Raw genomic sequence first — 20,483 nt, forward strand, 5'->3', positions numbered from 1 at the left:
CAAAACTCGATTTTTTCAGCAAGCCACGTTGGATAAATGTACGACTCGAGCTGAAAAAATCATCATTTTGCAACTTGTTGCAAAAATACCTATTTTGCAACATGACACTATAATATTGCATTTTATACTTGCCGTTTTAGTGTCACTACGGCCTACTTTTCTTCACTATAAAAAGCAATTGCATTATGACTCATAATGCAACTCATTCGAATTGCATTATGAATCATAATGCAATTGTTTGGGCAACAACCTGTGTTTCCACGTCAAGACCTTGAAAAACTGTGACAATAATAGCACAGCTTGCTTGATTCAAGTTTTGCGGCTAGCTAGATGGAACACATGAGTGATCCCGTTCAATGAAGCATGATGATACTGATGGTAAATGATCATATTACAGTGATTATTTCTTCTCATTGCCAAAAATGTTGTATGCAACTCGTTGCAAAACTGGACTTTTACAGCACTCGTCATATTTGTACTGCTATAAAAATCATCATTTTGCAACTCGTTACATAAACATCTATTTCAAGGTTTGCATTGAACTGCCAAATGCAATACAAAATTTTGAAATTTAAAATCAAACTCTCTACGTTATTATGATCCTAAAATATGCATATGGGATGGAACATTTGTCATTGCTATATATGTTTGTCTCTGACATCATAGAAGTAAACGCCTATACTCGTTCTCTGATATAAAACAAAACCAACAAAATATGCATGCTTGAGTTTATTAAAACAATATACTTTATCTGGAAATCGGACTAATCTCAATAGCTTTAAACCTGAAATCAGATTCTTTCAATACTACCTATCTTTATTTATCAAGATCAACCCTATAGCTCCCCATAACACCGTAGTTATCTCTATTGATTCGATTTTTTTTTCAAATTTACTTTTATAGCGTAGCGGAAAACAAAAACTATTCAAGGAGGTTTTGTTATCAATATGGATTAGGTACACCTGATTCAGGTCTTGTCCTCCTCTCAAGTCTGTTGCGTAAGGTCTTCGGAATTGTTTGACAATGTTCTAGATACGTAAACTATATATTTTTCTTTTCTTCCAATAATTGTATTACAGTCAAGTCTCCTATTAGACGCTGCCGCCCACTTTACACCCACTGAAAAAACCACGATGACCACGTGGTTTATATGGACAGACAGAGCAGCTACATCAATCAATCTATCAGATTAATATAAAGATTTGGGAGGATGAAAAATTGCCCACCAGCTGTTGGATGGCGTCATATGCTCAATCTACAAGAAAGGGCACAGACTGGAGTGTGCCAATTCCAGAGGGATTACCTTTTTAAATTCGGCGTAGGTATAAGATACTGTCGCGTGTCCTGTTCAACAGACTGCGACCTCTTGAGGAGTCCTTCGTCGGCGAATACCAGGCTGGTTTTCGCGAGGGCCGGATCAAATGTATGATCCTAGATAAATTTCGGGAATATAACTTGCAGACTCACCATCTGTTCATTGATTTTAAAGCAGCGTACGATTCAGTGAAAAGAAACGGGTTTTAGCAGATAATGTCAGAACATGGTTTTCCGGCGAAACTAATTAGGCTGATACGCGTAACGCTGGATGGATGAAAATCAAGTACACCCGATTCTTAATTTGCACGGATTTTTTTACACGGCCGTGCATAAAAAAAAACCATACAAAAAAAATTCAAACTCTTATTTTTGCATGATTCGTCGAGAAATTATATTACTTTTTTTGCACTGTTTTTCGAATTTTCCAAAAACTTTTTTGCACGGTACGCATCCCCCGTGCAAAAAAAGAATCGGGTGTATTTGGATCGCGGACAAAGTGTCTACGTCGTTTGTGACCTTGGATGGCTTGAAGCAGGGGGATGCTCTTTCAAATTTATTGTTCAACATTGCACTCGAGGAGCGATTAGGAGGTTAGGCGTGCAGAGGAATGGCTCTATCATCACACGGTCGCACATGCTCCTCGGTTTTGCGGACGATATTGATCTCATCGGCATCGATCGTAGGGCAGTAGAGGAAGCTTATGCTCCTCTGAAGAAAGAGGCAGCTTGACGATTAACTCTACCAATACGAAGTACATGCGGGTAGAGACAGAATCAGGCCTAGTGGTGTTAGTGCTGAGGCAGTGGTTGATGGAGATATGTTTGAAGTTGTTGAAGAATTTGAATATCTTGGAACACTAGTGACATGTGACAATGTCGTTTCCCGCGAAGTAAAAAGGCGTATTGCAGCTACGAATAGGACCTTTTACGGATTGCGTAGCCAGCTTTGGTCCCGTAACTTGCAAACGCAAATAATATTTGCTCTGTATAAGACGCTGATTGTTTCGGTTGCACTCCACGGTCACGAAGCGTGGACGTTAAAGGAGATAGGTAGACCGAAAAGCTTTTGCAGTTTTTGAGCACAAAGTGCTGTGGACAATTCTCGGTGGGAAACAAGAAAATGGAGTGTGGCGCAGACGCATGAATCACGAGTTGTACCAGGATGCGAATCTTGTGAAACGTATGAAATACGGCAGACTTCAGTGAGTTGGACACGTAGTGCGAATGTCGGAAGAAAGAATAGCGAAAACAATGTTCAGCAGAGAACCCGGTAGAGGTAGGCGACTTCGTGGGCGGCCGCGAACTCACTGGCTGCACGCGGTTGCAGAAGATCTACTATCCCTACACGTTCGGGGAAACTGGAGGAACATCGCCCAAGACCGACGAAGATGGTGCTCTACTATACGCTCGGCGTTGGAGTAAAGTTACTTTATAGCCAACAAGGTAAGGCAAGGTAAGGTAAGGTTTATGGACAGCCCCTAATATGTGTGTGTGTAATCATCCGGGGATTAAGTTTCCACATATCACTGTTCTGTATACTAAGCTGTATTAACCATTGGCGTAACTAGGATTTTTTCCTGGAGGGGGCCCAGGGGGGGCCTGACCTGAGATGAATTTTAAGCGGGATGGGCGCCCGATATGTGAATATGCAAATCAGTATTGTAGTTTTGAGTCATCAAAATGACTGTTTTAGATTTGTTCATAGTTTTGTAAACTATATGAGTACGAACAATTCATCCAAGATTTTTTTCCATAGCTTAATTCAGTGATTCCATCTTGGCTTCTTCCAGAAATTCAATCAGGAATTCATATAGGGATTCCACTAGACATTTGTTCGGGGATTTGTCCTGGGATATCTTTAGAAGTTCCTCCAGTAATTGTTCCAGTGCTTTTTTTTTCGAAGATTCCTTTAGGAATTTCTCCAGAGATCCTTTAAGATATTTCTGCAGGTATTCAGAGATTTCTACAGGGATATCTCCATATTTACGAGATGAACACGCCGAGGGCTGAAAATCTCGATAATAAAGAAAAATAATAATAATAATAATAATCTCCATATATGCCTTCCAAAATTCCACTAGAGATTGCTCCAATAATTACATCTGGAATGATTCGAAGTATTTCTGCAGGAATGTATTCCAGAAATTCTTTTAGAAAATTTTACTTAGAGATTCTTAAAAAACACTCCAAGAATTGCTTGAAAAATTTGTACAAAAAACCTTTAGGGATTCTAGTTTTTTTTATCTGTATTAACGAGATTTTTAGCCCTAGGCTAGTTCATCTCGAGACCCACGCTTTCCTTCCCTTCCGAAGGAAGAACTCACATTTTGCGAGTTTGTCGGGAGTGGGATTCGATCCCAGGTCCTCGGCGTGATAGTCAAGTGTTCTAACCATCTTACCAGGTCCGCTCCACTAGGGATCCTAGTATTCCTTCAACAATTACTGCAGACATTTTTTTCTTCATTTTTTTATCCAGGAATATTCCTACAAAAATTCTTCCAGGTATTCGCTAAGAAAGCTCTCCTGAGATTCCATAAAGAGTTCCTAATGGGCTTGCTTCCGGGATTCCTCATCGGGTTTCTTCAGAAATTACTTCAAGATTTCCTCCAGGGATTCACCGGAAATTTCTTCTGTTATTCTTACAAAAACGAATTCCGAAATTATTTTAAACATTTCTAGAAGAACTCTTATTGGGATTCCTTCAGAAACTCCCGCAGGAATTAATCCAGGATTTCAGGATTTCCTCAGGAATTTCAGCGGTTTCTTCAGTATTTCCCCTGAGAATTCTTCAGAAAATCCTCCTGGAATTCCCTCAAAAATCGAACTTTGTATTTCATCAGGAATGATCCTTGAGATTCTTCCAGGAACTTCTTCGGAAATTCCTCCCAATTTTTGTTCAAGAATTATTCCAGGTATTCCTCTTGGCATGCCTCTAGGATTTCATTCAGGTATTTCTCCAGAGACTTCTGCAAGAGTTCTACCAAGAATTTCTCCAGGTATTACCCCAGGTATTTCCTCAGGAATTACTCCAGGAATTTATTCAAGTTTGGATCCAGGAATTCCTCCATGAATTCCTCCGAAAAATCTTCCAGGAATTTCTTCTCTAGGGTTTCCTCTGCACATTCCTCCAGGATTTATTTCATGGATCCCTCCAGTAATTCCTCCTGGAACTCCACCAGAAATTCCTTTCTGAATTCCTCTAAAAATTTCTCCAGGAATTCCTTCAGAAATTTCTCCATGGATTCCTTCCAGAATTCCTCTAAAGATTCTTCCAGGAATTCATTCAGGGATTCTCAAGATATTCATTTAGGGATTCCTCCTGCAGTTCTTCCATGAATAGTTCCTACACGCTAAAAAAATGTTACTCTAAAATGAGTAAGATTTACACAAAACTGAGCTAAACTGGAACAGCTCAAAAAAAAGAGTAAATTGCATTTCCAGCGATAGCGTTGGCCCAAGTGTAAAAATCCAACCAATTTAGGCCGTATCATATTCTTCTCATCAGCAAGAATATTATACGACTTAAACGGATGAGATGTTTGCACTTGGGCCAGTGCTGTCGCTGGAAAAAAAATTACTCATTTTTGAGTTGTCCCACTTTAGCTCCAAAATGAGTGAATTTTCTGACCGTATATAGAGATTTATCCAGGAATTCCTCCTGAGGTTCTCCCAGAAATTGTTTCAGGGATTCCTCCAGGTTTTTTTTTGCAAGAATTCCCCCAGGGATTCTTCCAAGTAATTCTCTAGAAATTCCTCTAAGGATGCCTCCAGGAATTCCTCAAGAAGTTACTTAAGTATTACCCCAAGAATCCCTCCAGAAAGTCCTCCAGGAATTGCTCCAGGAACTCCCATAAGAATTCCTTCAGAAATTACTACTGCAATTCCTTCAGGAATTCCTCTGGGAATTCCTCTAGAAATTTCTCTTGGATTTTCTTCAAAAATTTCTTTTGGAATTTCTTCAGAAATTCCTCCATTAACTGTTTCCAGAATTTCTCTCGAGATTCCTCCAGGAATTCATTCAAGAATTCTTCCAGGGATAGTTCCAAGGAATTTTCACAAAAAATCACTTACAGATTAATCCAGGAATTCTTCCTGGAATTCCGCAAGGAATTTATCCAGGGGATTTGTCCAGAACTTTCCAGGCATTCCTCCTGAGGTTTCTCCAGAAATTGCTTCAGGGATTCCTCCAGGGATTTTTCAAAGAATTTTCCCAGGGATTCTTCCAAGAATTTCTCTGGAAATTTCTCTAAGGATTCCTCTAGGAAATTTTCAAGAGGTTTCTTTAGAAATTTCTGCTGGGAGTTTCTCCATGGACTCATCCCGGGATTTCTCCAGCAATTCATCTAGAGATTGTTTCGGGATTTCTTAAGGAATTTCTCGAGAGATTCCTCCAGGAATTGATACAGGCATGTCTTTAGGAATTTATCCAGGGGTTACTCCAGGCATTCCTCCAGAGATTTCTCTAGGGATTCCTCCAGGCATTAATCCAGGATTCCTTCAGAAATTACTACCGCAATTTCTCCAAGAATTTATCTAGAAAATCCTCCAGGGATTCATTCAGAAATTACCCCAAGAATTCCTCCCGGAGTTTATCCAAGAAATATTCCAATAATTCTTCCTGAATGATTTCCTCCTGAGATATTTCTAGGAATTCCTTCAAATATTTTTTCAGGTATCCTCCAGGAAATCCTCAAGGGATTCTTTTAGAATTTTCCCCACAAATTCTTTCTGGAAGTTATTCAAGAATTATTCCAGGTATTCCTCCTGGCATTCTTCCAGGATCTCATCCAGGCATTTCTCCAGGGACTCCTCCAGGAGTTCTACCACGAATTTCACCAAAAATTACCCCAGGAATTTCTTCAAGAATACTTTCGGTAATTCGTACAGCAATTCCTTCAGGAATTGTTCCAGGAATTCCTCCAGAAATCCTTCCCCAAGAATTTATCCAGGAATTTCTTCTCCGTGGTTTCCTCTACACATTCCTCCAGGAATTATTTCATGGATTCCTCCAGAAATTCCTCCGATGATTTCTCCAGTAATTCTTCCAGAAATTCCTTCTGTAATTGCTCCTGTAAGTCCTCCAGAAATTCCTCTGGAAATTTCTCCTGGAACTCCATTAGAAATTCCTCTCAGAATTCCTCTAGGAATTTCTCTAGAAATTTCTTTAGGAATTTCTCTATAAATATATTCAGAAATTTCTCCATGGATTCCTTCCAGAATTCCTCTAGAGATTCTTCCAGGAATTCATTGGAAGGTTCCTCAAAGAATTGATTAAGGGATTCCTCCTGGAATTCATCCATGAATAGTTCCATGGAATTTCCCCAAGATTTCCTATAAAGATTTGTCCAGAAATTTCTCCTGAAATTCCACCTGGAACTTGTCCGGAAGTTCCTCCAAGAATCCCTCCTAAGGTTCCTCCAGAAATTTGTTTCAGGGATTTCTTCAGGGTTCTTTCCAAGAATATCTCCACACTGAGGATACTGATCGTATGTTTTTCATAGTTTACATCTTATGAAACAGTTATTTTTATTTTTTTCATCATTTCATAGTTCTCGTATGCTTTTCATACATTGAAAAGCGAAATCCATAAGACTTGTCGTATGAAAAATCTCATAAGAAGCATCGCATGAAAATCATGAGATGTGTTATGAAACATCATTGCTAAAAAACAACAAAATCTTTTATTGGCTTCTAACCATTTCAACTTCTGAAGCGTCGATGGGTGTATGAGTAAAGCACGCACTCGCTAACCTTGATGTTCCTGGTTCGATTCCAGGTTGCATTTTATTTTAAGTTTGTACAAAATATTTCACAAAAATATGTATGATAGTCATAAGACATACTTTCAGTTTTTATACGTTATCGGTATGATTTTCATACGTGAGTGTAATGAAATATATACAGTAACAGTATGACAATAGTAGTTAGCGCTTTGAATCTAAAATCATAGTTCGTAACTATGATTTTCGCAAGAAATTCTTGTGGCAAAAAATCATAGTTAATTCGTATGATTTTCGGAGTTGCAGTATCCTCAGTGCAGGGATTCTTTCAAGAATTTTTGTAGAAATTTCTCTAAGCAATTTTGCGGGAATTCCTTATGAGGTGTCTTCAGAAATACCCCAGGAATTCCTTCAGAAATCCTTCAGGAATTCCTTCAGGAATTCCTCTGGGAATTCCTCAGAAATTACTACCGCAGTGTCTCCAGGGGCTCCTCAAGAAGTTCCACCAAGATTTACCGTAGGTATTTCTTCAGAAATTTTTACAGCATTCCTCCAGGAATTTCTGCAGGAAATCCTTGAGAGATTGCTTCCGATATTCTTTCAGGAGATTCTTCAGGAAATTCTATAGGAATTTTTCCAAGGGATTCCTTCGGAAATTCTTTCAGGTTTCCTCTAGGAATTAATCCATGAATTTCAACTCCAGGGATTCCTCTAGAAATCCATCCAGGAGTTATTTCACGGGTTCTTCTAGAAATTCCACCATGAATTCCTCCAAGAATATACCAGAAATTCCTGCAGGGATTCTTCTTAGGATACTTCCGTGAGATTCCTCCAAGTATTCCTCCTGGAATTCCTCCAGAAATTCATCTATAAATTTATCTTGGAATTTCATCAGAAATTTCTCTAATGCTCCAGGCATTACTCCAGGAACTTCTCCAGGGATGTCTCCTTCAGAAATTTATCCATTAACTTTGGAGCCAAGGGCTGAAAGTCTCTTTAAAAAAAAACAAATCAATGAATCAATCCATTAACTTTTCCAGGCAATCCGCCAGGAATTTGTCCAACAAAATTTCTAGGATTTCCTCCAGAAATCCATCTTGGAATTGCTGAGAAAATTTGCTTATGATTTCACAAAAAAATGTGCCTATGATGCTTCGTTCTATGATTTTTCAAAGCAGGTGGTGTCTGTGGAAAATTTTTGATTTTCACTGGAGTTTTCCGGAAAATTAGGCGACCCTGATTTTTTTCAATTTAGTTTTTCAAATATATATGATCCCTACCTAATTTCATTAACCTTCAGAAACTTCTTACCAATTTGTACGATAATAAAAAAAAATCTCCTAATGCTCCAGGCATTAGTCCAGGAACTTTTCCAGAGATTCCGCATGGAATTTTTCCAGAAGGTTTTCCCGGATATCCTCCAGAAATACATCTAGGAACTCCTCCTGTGATTTCTTGAAGAATTCCTCTAAGGATTCCTCCAGGAATGCATCCAGAAATTCCTCCAAAGATTCATCTAAAAAAATTTCTAGTGATTTCTACAGGGATTTCTGATGCGGATTCTTCAAATTTTTTTTTCCTGAAATTCCTAGCATAATTTCTCTTCGGATTACTCCAGGAATTCATCCAGGGATTCCTCCAGGTATACTTTCACAAATTACTTCAGGGATTCCTGCAGGTATTGCTCCGAGAATTCTTGCAATGATTTCTTCCGAAATTTCTCTTGGGATTTTTTTTTTAATTTATTCAGCGGTTTGTTAAAAAATTACAGTATTCCGTTCATAATGTTTTCAGGGATTCACCCCAGGGTTTTTTTAGGATTACTTGTAGATTTTTTGAATAATTTAAAGGATTTCTAGAGGAATTCCTTCAGCGATTTGTATTGAAATTCTTTTAGATAATTTTAGAGGGACTTCTCTTCTCTTCTTCTTGGCGTAACGTCCTCACTGGGACAAAGCCTGCTTCTCAGCTTAGTGTTCTATGAGCACTTCCACAGTTATTAACTGAGAGCTTCCTCTGCCAATGACCATTTTGCATGTGTATATCGTGTGGCAGGCACGAAGATACTCTATGCCCAAGGAAGTCAAGGAAATTTAGAGGGACATAGAAGCCAAGAAATTCTTCAAGAAGTCATCCAGGAATTCTTTCACAATTATCTCATGAATACCAAGTCTTTTACAAGTCCAATCATGAATACCTTCAAACTTACGATTACATCTTGCAGCACCAGCTTTTAAATATATTAAAACTTCCTCAATGACCATTTGAATTTGTGCGTTGTTTGATAGACGCAAAAATACCCCTGGCCCACGAAATAAAAGAAATTAAAAGTGACTGACTAAAAATCACCTCCAGCATGGTTTTAATGGATACACTCGCGTTTACGCTTCAGCTACGTACATCTATTCTCACTAGGAATTCACAAACTTTTGCTGGAATTCCATTGCAAATTCAACCAGAGTTTTTTTCCCACATGATACTTGATTTCCATAAAGAAACACTTAACCATATTTTGCAGTAATGCTGCTAGAAAATTCAAAGATTCTTAAAGATACCCATCCAGGAATTCCTGGAAGTTATCTTTTAGAATTAATTTTTCAGCGATTTAAAAAAGAAGATGTACAAAGTATTGCTTTTTATATAATTCTGATTATATAATATTTCCAAACAAAACTAACTAATTACATAGACCATTTTGGACAATGATCTTGTAAAGAGTGACAAGTTGAGAATCGTCTCCAATAACTGTCAATTTAAACACATATTATGTCAAATAAATTTCTATTACTGTACGTGCAGTTGAAACCCGGAATTTTCGACTAGCGAAGTTGGATTTTTCTCCAAATCCGTGCGTCGGACCTAACTTCGGAAGTGGTGCGCTGTATAGCTGTTTGCTATACAGCGCACCACTTTCGCAGTTAGGTCCGACGCACGGATTTGGAGAAAAATCAAACTTCGCTAGTCGAAAACTTCGACTTTCAACTAAATTGATAATATAGATCTATGTTTGTCACCACGACGGTGGTTTTCAGATTTTTTCTAATTTCCATATATAAAGTCATGAAAAATTTCTGGGGGGGGCCTGGCGGATTCTGGGGGTGGCCTGGCCCCCCTGCCCCCCCCTCTAGTTACGCCAATGGTATTAACCCTTCAGGATGCGCGCCGTTGTAAAAATACAACACTACCAAAAAACTCGCTTGTCGTATAGGATTTGAAGAATTAAATTGAGTATTTTTTTCTACCAGATATTTTTCCAAATAAATATGATTGATGTTCTTAACCTTCGAACGATCGCGCTGTTGTTTTTTGTACATCACTTTGAAAAAATCTCACTTTCTATACTCAGCTTTAGCGCGCTACTGGCGGTGGTGGCCAACCGCGCGAGTTGGTAGGTTAAAAGCTAAAACCTGTAAAGTTTTGAGAAAATTTAGCTGATTTTTACAGGCGGGGCATAATGAGCAGGTGGGGCATAATGTACACCCTGTATTTTCACTGTAAATCTTCAAATTAACAAAACAAATTGCTTGATTGTAGCCTAATTATCTAAAATCCAATGAGTTGATGACAAGACATTAGTCAAAAAATCCGTTTACCTTGGAAAATTAATCAAAATGCGTAAAGTGGTCATGTATTGGGAAAATATTATAAGATTCAGGTGACCTAAAATAAGGTTTTGGGAATCGAAATCACAACTTAGTGGGCATGTATCAATTTTCTTGATATTCCCTAGGCCGATGAAATGTATTTGTAACGCTTTTCAATTATTTGTATAATTATTTTGTTGAAAAAATATGCTTCAAAGAGTTGGTAGTAGGGTGGGGCAAAATGAGCAACTGGTGAAAAAATAATGAAAATGGTAAACATCTTCAACAAACAAACTTTAATTTTGGTTTTCTCTGTTTTGAAGCATATAGCTCGGCATACAGTAAGGTTTTATCAGTAACTTTCAATTTATTAGCTTGAAAATTTCACTATCTGTATATTATCATCCATTAAAAATTCCTCATTAGAAAACTCCTTGGAATCCCACAGTTCCCTACAAGTTAAACCCCGGAATCCCTCAAATTCTCATTGATTGTTGCCGGTATGCTTTATCATTGACAAGAATAGTCAATTAGCATTTGATTGTGTACAAAACTGGTATTGATCATCCTGCCCCACCTAGGGTGCTCATTATGCCCCACCCCCAAAACGCAACTCGCGATTTTATACGTTTTTTAAAACATAAAATTTCACAACATTTATAACTTTATTCGGAATTTCAACGATTAACTTTTGTGAGTTAAGGTTCAAATGAGGATTGAACGTTAAAATTACACATTGGTTGCACTTAATTTCCTGCATTTGGTGGCAAAATGCTTAAGCTGCTCATTATGCCCCGCCTACCCCTAAGTTAGAAATTATGCGCGTATAAAATATTCATTATTTCGTAATTTAATAACACCCTAGTTTAAAATTGAACTAAATAAAGTTCTCTTTAAACAAAATGATCACTAATCGGGAAGTGGAACCATCTCGGCAGGGCTCGTACGTTGGGCACTTTTATGCGATAACTCAGCTAATTTTGAATCAATTGACACAATGTTTGGAACGTGTGAGACACGTATCGAGCCGTGTACAAAATTTCAATTCAATTGGTTTGCAATTGACTGAGTTATAGCGAAAAGTGCCCAAAATTTCGGCCACTGCCCAAGTGGCTCGATACCCTATATGCCCCAAATCCCAAATCTTCAGGGAAGAAGAGGAACTTTTGTGCTGCTTAAAAATACCTTTTTCTTTAAAAGTGCGGACGCTTTTTTATGTTTTTTTTTTATTATTTTGCAGGGTTTTATTTGGGCCTATTTGTAACCTTGTGTGGCTATGCAGTTTTGAGTATTCGAAATTTTGGAAAAATCGAAAACGGCCTAATGATTATCAAATCAAACAAATGTACTGCTATGTTTTTTTTTTTTCAATATTTGCCAGATTCGGAGAATAAGATACACAGCTTTAAGCAACGAATATTGTCACAAATCTGTACTTTTCACTAGTCAGCAAGACTCTTGAGTATATTTGGTCGTTTGGTATCTGTATTGCCATAACGATATGGATATAACTGAATCGGTGTTGTTTGATCCAGTTGGAAACTATTCAATCGTGTCGGAATATCACCAAGGCTATCTTCCCATTCATGGAGACACTTGATAATTTATGTTTGTTCTCTGACGGGAGAGTTTGAGCACATACAGGTTTGAAACTCCGCACTGCAGTCCGTTTTATATATGAGCCGATTTTATGAATATATTCCCTGTACCTATGTTTGTACTGTTATCCTTTTGCAAAACGGCTAATTGTTATTGGAAGGCAAGTGACATTTACGTATGAAATCATGAGCTCAAATATCTAGCACAGTGGCAGTTGGTAAGGTTTTTTAACCCGGAGTTAGTTCATCACGCTTTACTTCCCTTTCTAAAGGAAGAACTTGCTGTGTGTGTCAGGAGTGGGATTCGATCCTAAATGAAATGGGTAAAAAATGTGGTTTAAAAAGGATTAGGTATGAATGTAGAATCAGCTTAGTGTTAATACACGTTAATAAAAACAAAAAAAAGATTAGTTATGCTGAAAAATGTGCGTATTGCAGCACACAGCTTTAAAAATAAAGTAAGGATTTTTTTGTGCGATTCTTATACATTTAGTTTCGATCGATGAAAAACTTGCAAGTGGTGTATCTCTCCGAATCCCAACAGAACGCGATTTTTTTTTTCAAAAATTTCATCTCCCATTTTGTCAATTAGGGTAAACAGGTATAATATGCCCCCCCTAAGCAGAAATGGCAATATATTTGAAACTGGCGCCTTATTCCATCTATTGTTCACTGCAAATCGTTGTTACTAAAATTAGTGAAATGTTGCATACGAACTTTGCCTTTGGAGAGGTGGCTATGGAAGCTTTGAAACGTTTTTCAAAAACGTTCCAAAATTTGCCTTTTCAAAACAAACGGGGCAATACGCCCCATCAAAAGAAAAACGTCCAGCCCCGTGATAAAACTGTTCCAGGGGATAATTCCACCACATGCTTATCCTAGGAGGGTCTTTCAACAAGTGTTTGACTGCATAAAAGTTGCAATGTAACACAAGCGAACAGAACTAGCGTCGTTTACAATGAAGTCAGCTCACAAGAGGTAAAATATTACGCAAAAAGCCTCGGTTTCAGACTTTTTGATATTTTTATTGCTTTTCTGTACCAATCCACTAACGGACCAGCTTGATGGCAATAATTCTTCAATATTTAAGATATTGAATCGATCACGCATGCGAAAAGCGCTTGAATCGCTAGAAAATGAAGAGGGGCGTTTTGCCCCGGTGGGGCGCATTATACCCTTTTACCCTAGCAACATTTCGTGCCTTCTAATTACAAGTTTTTCCAGTGGTGTATCTCTTTTGGATACATGTTTGCACAACATGCGAACGCATGAATTTTATTCATTCTCATTTGAAATCTCTGCTCAAGTAAATAAACCTACGAGAAAGATTTTCTCACCAACACGAAATAATCGCACCTGCGCAAAGCACGCAACGATCCAACCCACGATGTATTATGAAGTAGAAATGAACGACGTGATGAGGCGAACTGCATGTTGTCAGTTTGGAAATGATGCGGAAGTTTAGAGAGTTCTACGCGCTTTATCCTTGCATTTGAAAAAAATAAATAAAAATAAAACAAACCAACCACCCCGGAACATCATTATCTCCCATGATCGTTGAAGTCCCATTGATTGCAATGTACCTAACTGATAAGAAACTGCTTGTGTGCACCGGGAGCGATTGTTTGCGGTTTTGCTAGTGTTTACAAATGATAAAACAATATTTACAACTCACTCACAGCCAGCTAGTGGAACCATATGCAGAACCAACACATTGAGTGGCCAGCTGATTTGTATCCGTATTGGGCTGGGTGGTGAACGAACGGGTTTACATCTCTCTCTATAGGTAGCAACCCGACCGACACTCACAAAACCACAATCATCAGGCGATCTCCACTTGTGTGAGCTGTCTGTAGTCAATCAAAGTGACTTTCATTCAGTCGACGTCGTCGCTGGGCGCTTAGTTCGAAAGTTGGCCTGCAGCTGAGGTGCTTTTCTGGGTAGCGGTGTTGTTTATCCAGTTTTTTTTTTAATTGTAATTTGTTTGTTAAATTGGCAATTTCCTAAAAGTTACCAATCAAAAAATCAATTTTGGATAAAAAAAAAATGGCCAGTATCGATACCACCATACTTCCGTTCGAAGAGAAGCCATTATACGTGCCATCGTTGGAGGAAGTTTGCCAGGGTAAGTCCAAGAAGAAAGGTATTTGCTATGCTGCAGATTTTAGTAAAGGCTATTCAGTGAATGTACGTTTCGTTAGAGAAACAGGTTTGATGGTTGCTTATTTAATATAGAAAGGCTTTAGATAGTTTTATTGAATAAGCGGAACAGATCTATGCTTATCTTATCAAAGCATGCTACCAAACTACATATACAGTACTGAAGATAACTGGAGCTTGAACATCGATTGGTTAAATATTTGATTTGAACTGTTTGTACTGACGTTCAATTGAAACTTTAGAAAAATAAACTTTTTACAAAATGTGAGGAGAGAATCATAGTTCGATTGCAAAAATGAATTTAAATCATGATTGATGCTAAATCTATATATCCATGCATATTAGGCCTGTCCACCTTTTCAAAAATGTTCTCTGATTCTCAAGTCCACCCCCATATTTTGATTGGCATCCTAAAAGAAGTAACTGGTCAAAATTTGATTTGATTTGAAGTTGATTTTTTGATAGATTTCGTTCTGGAACACCCTTATATACGTTATAAGTTTGATATTTTAAAACGGCATCATATTCTCTCATGTTTTTTGGTTATTTGCTTCTTTGACACCAATGCTGTAGAAGTTGAGCAAAAAATATTAAAATTCGGGAAAGTCAAATGTGGCCTAAAAACTAGCTTTTTGGAGGCAATCACGCTGTGGCGCGAAATTGTACTGAACGTAGTAGCTTTGCTTCCTTGTAGTTTGCCTTGGCTACCCACTACCACGGGTGATAACAAACAAGCGCGATGCGTCAACTTTTTAAGGTTTTTTCTGATTACAAATGTGATAATTACAGATGTTTTCTTCAATTTTATTGGCACACGTTATTCGGAGAAGTTGTAGCAAACAAGTATAGCTTTCAATTTCTGTCGAATTATGTTTTGACAAGTTTTAGTGTAGTTATGATTTTTTGAAGTTCAAAAATAGTCGAAAACACAAAATTGATTTGATGCACCTCTTAATTTCAATGAATTTGGCTGAAATTTTGATCAGTTACTTCTTTTAGGATGACAATCAAAATATGGGGGTGGACTTGAGAATCAGAGAACAGTTTTGAAAAGGTGGACAGGCCTAATGCATATTTTTTAGTCAAATGGTTTTTAGGAGATTACCAACCCTTTGTTAGATACATAAAGTCCATTAAAACCCCAAACAACTTTGCAATAATTGCAAAAAGGTTTCGAACCACATACTTCAATCATTTTTTTCTGCCTCATTCTCTCGAAATCATGAAGATTGGAATGTCGCACGGCATGTTTTGGTTGCAAACCAGAAATGTCCTCGATGACACCCCCGTAGAACCTGTACTAGATGTTCCGGGGTGGCCATATTAGTTGATACAGACTTCAGGGCATCGTTTCTGACTCAGTCATTCGAAATCATGAAGTTTGATATGTCGCACGACATGTTTTGGATGAAAACCAGAAATGTCCCCAATGAGGACCCGCGGAACCTGTCATGGTGATACGGATGCGCCAACCTATTCAAATCTGGTTTTGGAAGTTGTGTTTTATTGTTCGCAACAAAAATTCCGCAGAAAATTGATAATTCAAACATAACACAGGAAATAATCACTTTTTGCCATTTCGGCACCCCCCTGACCTCAGTACATTCCGGAATGGTTCCGGATATTGCATGGCCACTTGGGTGTAATAAACTTGCACCAATTTATGATCGATTGAGGGCGACTTCAAAAAAAAATTGGATGGAAATTGACGTAATGCCAGCATTTTGAAAATGAGATGTTGGGGGTCGGGTACGTGAAGGTTAATAGGGATTCCTATAGAACATGGGACAACTATGCTGCACACGGAAAATTGGAAATAGTGATAACTGTTGCGATTAATATACTTTATGCAACTCTGTATCATAATTTACATTTTATTTAATTCATTTCGGTATCATAATGACCAGTTTTTCCGAACTGGTTCATTATGCAACTGAAATAAGTTGCATAATGAAAAATAGTTGTATAATGTTCATAATGCAACTCATTTTTTAACTTTTACCAGAAACATCAACAAAATTGGTATCATTTGCTTCTTTAGCATGTTTACTATAAGAGCTAGAAAACACTTTTTTGGCAGTTAATCGTTAGTGTATTTATAATTTCTGAAACAGTCTATAAATGTATTTACTGAAAGTTCACATAACACTGATCAAATACAGTATATGTTTTCAAAAAATTGTCATTTATCTTTTTGTAATAATTGTAAATGTGCCGGCACGCAAATCTTTCATTGACAATTCGTCTAGTTTTCATTGAATAATGGTATTAAGGATAAACTCTTGAAATCCTGCTTCAATAGTGCATCCGAACTTCAGACGCACAAATCTCAAGAAGCAAGCTTTAAACAACAATGCATTTTATTATTCTGTTCTTGCTCACTTGTAATAAGCTTCAAATAATAAAATCAGGTGCACTGGTTTTGTTTACCAAGAGATTTGTGCGCTCGAAATCGCGAGTAGGTGCCAAAGTCGGCCATTTTGGTGGCCATTTTGGGATTCTAACAAGTCTGTCCTTAAGTTGAATCAAATTATGTTATTGTCTTCAGCATTAGTGGTTTATGACCTTTCAATAAATACATTTACTTTGAAAAGCTGAATTACAAATGTGAAATGAATTCAAGCTATATGGTGTATCCGAACTTATTGAACACCGTGTAAATACGACCGAAAACTTCAAATATTTAGGCATTTTCGGATTCCTTGTAAATGAAATCTGTTGAACATTTAGTTTTTATTGGACAAGCTTGTTCAAAATGAGAATGAGTAGCGTAACGCTACGACGTTGTAACGTCACGTTACTAATTCCCATTTTCAACATACTTTTCCAATGAAAACTAACTGTTCAACAGCACATATTTATTGCAAATTTTACAAGAAATAGAACAGCAAAAATATTTGAGGTTCACAGTTTATTTTACGAGTTATAGTGGGAATTCTGGCAAAAAGGCGTCAAATTGTTCTTCTAGAAAATCTTCCGAGTATTTCATTAAAAAAAAATCCTTGAATGATTCTTTCATAAGACCTTCCAGCATTTTTTTTTGTTCAAAAAGTCTTCCACTGATTCCTTAGGGAAAAACTTACGGAATTACGTCATGGAATCTTTTAAATAATTCCTCTAGGGGTTTTCTTAGTTACTTCATTAAAAAAAACCACAAATTCCTTCAGGAATCGCTTCAGAAATTCGTTCTGGGTTTCTTTCAGATATTTATTTTGCGATATATTTATAAAATCCAACAAACATTCCCTACAATTTTTTTTCAACAAATACTTCAGATTTTTTTGGGGATTCTTCCTAGGACTTTTTGTAAATTCCTTCAGCAATATCTTCAGAAATTCTTCCAGGAATTCGTATATGCATTTCTCAACCAGCTCCTCCAGAGATTCTTACAGGATTTTTCTTGGGATTCCATCGGTAAATCCCGATGGAATGCTCCCATGAATTTCTTCAGGGATTCCTCCAGAGATTTTTACATGACTTCGTCTTTGCATCAAAAATTTCGCCGGGGATGCCTGCAGAAATTCATATAGAGCAGGGGTTCCCAACCTTTTTGAGGTGGCGACCCCCTTTAAGAATTGTCAAAACATCTGCGGCCCAATGAAAATTTTTAGAAAAAAATATGAATTAAATGAACGAAACCGAGTTTTTTGAGTACAGTGTCGTAGCCAGAAATTTACTGCGGGAGGGATTTTTGACGTTCAATGATACTTTTTTTTATTCGACACTCACATTTCGTAAAAATTATGCCATGAATATTCAATATGAGTCGTAGCTGAAAAATAGCGGCGCAGCCAAATTTTTTTTCTTCTGAAGGAGTTTTATACTGAAAATTTGTTCCTAAAATTGTGGCTTTTGGGGGTGGTGATATACAAAATTAAAAATTGGTATAATTTGCACAAAATAGAATAAAAATGTAACATTTTTTTGGTAACACCGCGGCCCCCCTAGACTGGCTTCACGGCCCCCCAGGGGGCCGCGGACCACCGGTTGGGAACCCGTGATATAGAGATTGCTTCACCGATTCCACCGGGTATACCTCTATGAGTAATCTCGCTGAAACCAGGCCGCCGTTAACATAAAGTGTGAGATTTTGAAATTTCCTTGCTTATTCGCTAAAATATGATAAAAAAGAATGAAAACCACTTTGGTTGGATGAATTTGATAGACCTCTCGCATGCCCAAGCGAGCAACAAGATGATTGTTCACGAGCTACAGGATCATCTGACCCACCCTGAAAGACGCCTCTGCTGAAACATTTCGCCTAAGATGAGTTTCTTCAAAGTTTGAGTGCAGAAGAGAATAATTACGAAATATTTCCACGATTTGAACGGTATCCTAGGTTTAAATTTAAGACTAATCGTGTACATACTGTAATACACACTGGCGTAGCCACGGGGGGGTTTCATTTGAGTTGCATAATGTTCATAATGCAACTCAAATGAGTTGCATTATGAACATTATTCAACTATTTTTCATTATGCAACTCATTTCAGTTGCATAATGAACTAACTCGAAAAAAATGGGCATTATGATACCAAAATGAGTTAGATAAAACATAAATAATGATACTGAATTGCATAAATGTAGTTTATGCGTGCAAATAAATCGTGTAATCGTAAAACTCTGTTTTGATGTGACTGTGGAAGGAATCGGAGAACGCTGGAAGGATCCAGCAGGAAGCTCCAGGGGAGCTAAAACTCCGGAGGAATTCCTGGCAAATATAAGGGAACACAGTGCTGCTTCACGTTTCCAGTGGTACCTATCTTATTATCGCGGTAAATGCTCACCTAAATATTCTAAATACTTTTTGAGAAGCTGAAACTTTCAGTTTTCTTTTTATGAGTTTAGATTTGAAATCGGTGATTACGAACACAGCGAAAATCGCAATTTAATGATTAAATTATAAATGACGACCAAATTCAAGATCTCTGCTGCCTTATGCAACTACGAAACTCCGTGTTTCAAAAATAAAGAGTTTTTTTTCGTATTACATACTAGGTATATTCTGGAAAGAAATAACAAACTTTTTTTTATTTTTCTTCCCATCACAGTGTTGGCTTCTGGATTGACGTCTAATTTTGAAACTGTTCAGGTCGAAGTAGTGGACTGTCCAAATCTAACAGAAGATCCATTCCACCTAGCGGGTCAAGGTACATCAAAATGAATTTCTACTGTTGAACCAAATGAACATCAGCACCTCTCGTTTTTCTAGGACTCAATGGCAACCCTACTCTTCTGGAAATCGGAGGCCCTCCATATCTGCTCCCCCACGTGGATTACACCAAACTATACGACTTGGTTTCCATTTCTGAACGGTCACTTAACGTCACAAAGAAGGAGTTCCTCGCAATCGGGGCCGGAGCCGGTCCATATCCATTGGTAGACTCCAATTGTGAAGGCATGTTCAACCTTAAGGTCCATGCCAACGGGCACGTTCTCAGCGAAAGCCATCTAGCACGAGTAACACCCGATAGGAAAAAGGTTCTTCTCGAGAAGATACCGAATACGGAAACTCGTTGCGCTCTATTGGGCAACATTTTCCTTAGCGAAGGCAAACCGGGAAAAGTTCTCAAAGTGAAGTGTAAGAAACGCACCGGAAATAAGGACTTCATCGCTAGTGTTCGAACCACCTTGGAACAGCACTACGGAGAACGCACGGTTGGCATGGGAGGAGTATTTCTGCTGAAGAATGGAAAAGCCAAACAGCACGTGATGTCACCGTTTTCGGAAACTCCCATCTATACCGAGGATGAGTTGAATACCTGGCTGAACTTCTTCGACATGTCTGCAACGCTGATCGCCGTTGGAACCCTGGTAACGAACGAGTGCGATCTGGATCTTCGGTTGCAGCACTTCCACAGCTTCTCGAGGCACGGCGAAGGTGGCCACTACCACATCGACACGACCCCGGATACGGTCGAGTACGAAGGCTATTTCAATTTGGGAAACAAAATCGTCCGGGTCGACAAGCCCGTCAACACTCACAAATTTGGACGTGATTGATTATGGTACGCTCGTTTTACGTACGAATATGGCTCAATGAAGAAACAAACAGAATGTCAAAGATCAACGGTAATTAAATGCCTGATTAATGTTGCTTCTGAA

The 20,483-nt window shown here is 38.0% G+C and overlaps 1 protein-coding gene across 1 annotated transcript; it reads left to right on the plus strand.

Annotated features, from left to right (window-relative positions):
- The first annotated feature begins 13,983 nt into the window (after nt 1-13,983).
- Nucleotides 13,984-20,483, plus strand: LOC109399440 (ester hydrolase C11orf54 homolog). Its single transcript, XM_019671882.3, has 3 exons — nt 13,984-14,343; nt 19,430-19,528; nt 19,591-20,483. Exons 1-3 carry the CDS (start codon nt 14,265-14,267, stop codon nt 20,379-20,381), a joined length of 969 nt encoding a protein of 322 aa, XP_019527427.3. The 5' UTR covers nt 13,984-14,264; the 3' UTR covers nt 20,382-20,483.

Source organism: Aedes albopictus, chromosome 2 (genome assembly GCF_035046485.1).
Source record: "Aedes albopictus strain Foshan chromosome 2, AalbF5, whole genome shotgun sequence".
NCBI lineage: Eukaryota > Metazoa > Arthropoda > Insecta > Diptera > Culicidae > Aedes > Aedes albopictus.

Excerpts from the sequence above, each read along its gene's own strand:
- LOC109399440 (XM_019671882.3), top strand. The coding sequence starts at position 14,265 with ATGGCCAGTATCGATACCACCATACTTCCGTTCGAAGAGAAGCCATTA. Across the intron at positions 14,344-19,429 it reads GTTGGAGGAAGTTTGCCAGG|TGTTGGCTTCTGGATTGACG; the intron begins GTAAGTCCAAGA and ends TTCCCATCACAG. Across the intron at positions 19,529-19,590 it reads ATTCCACCTAGCGGGTCAAG|GACTCAATGGCAACCCTACT; the intron begins GTACATCAAAAT and ends TCGTTTTTCTAG.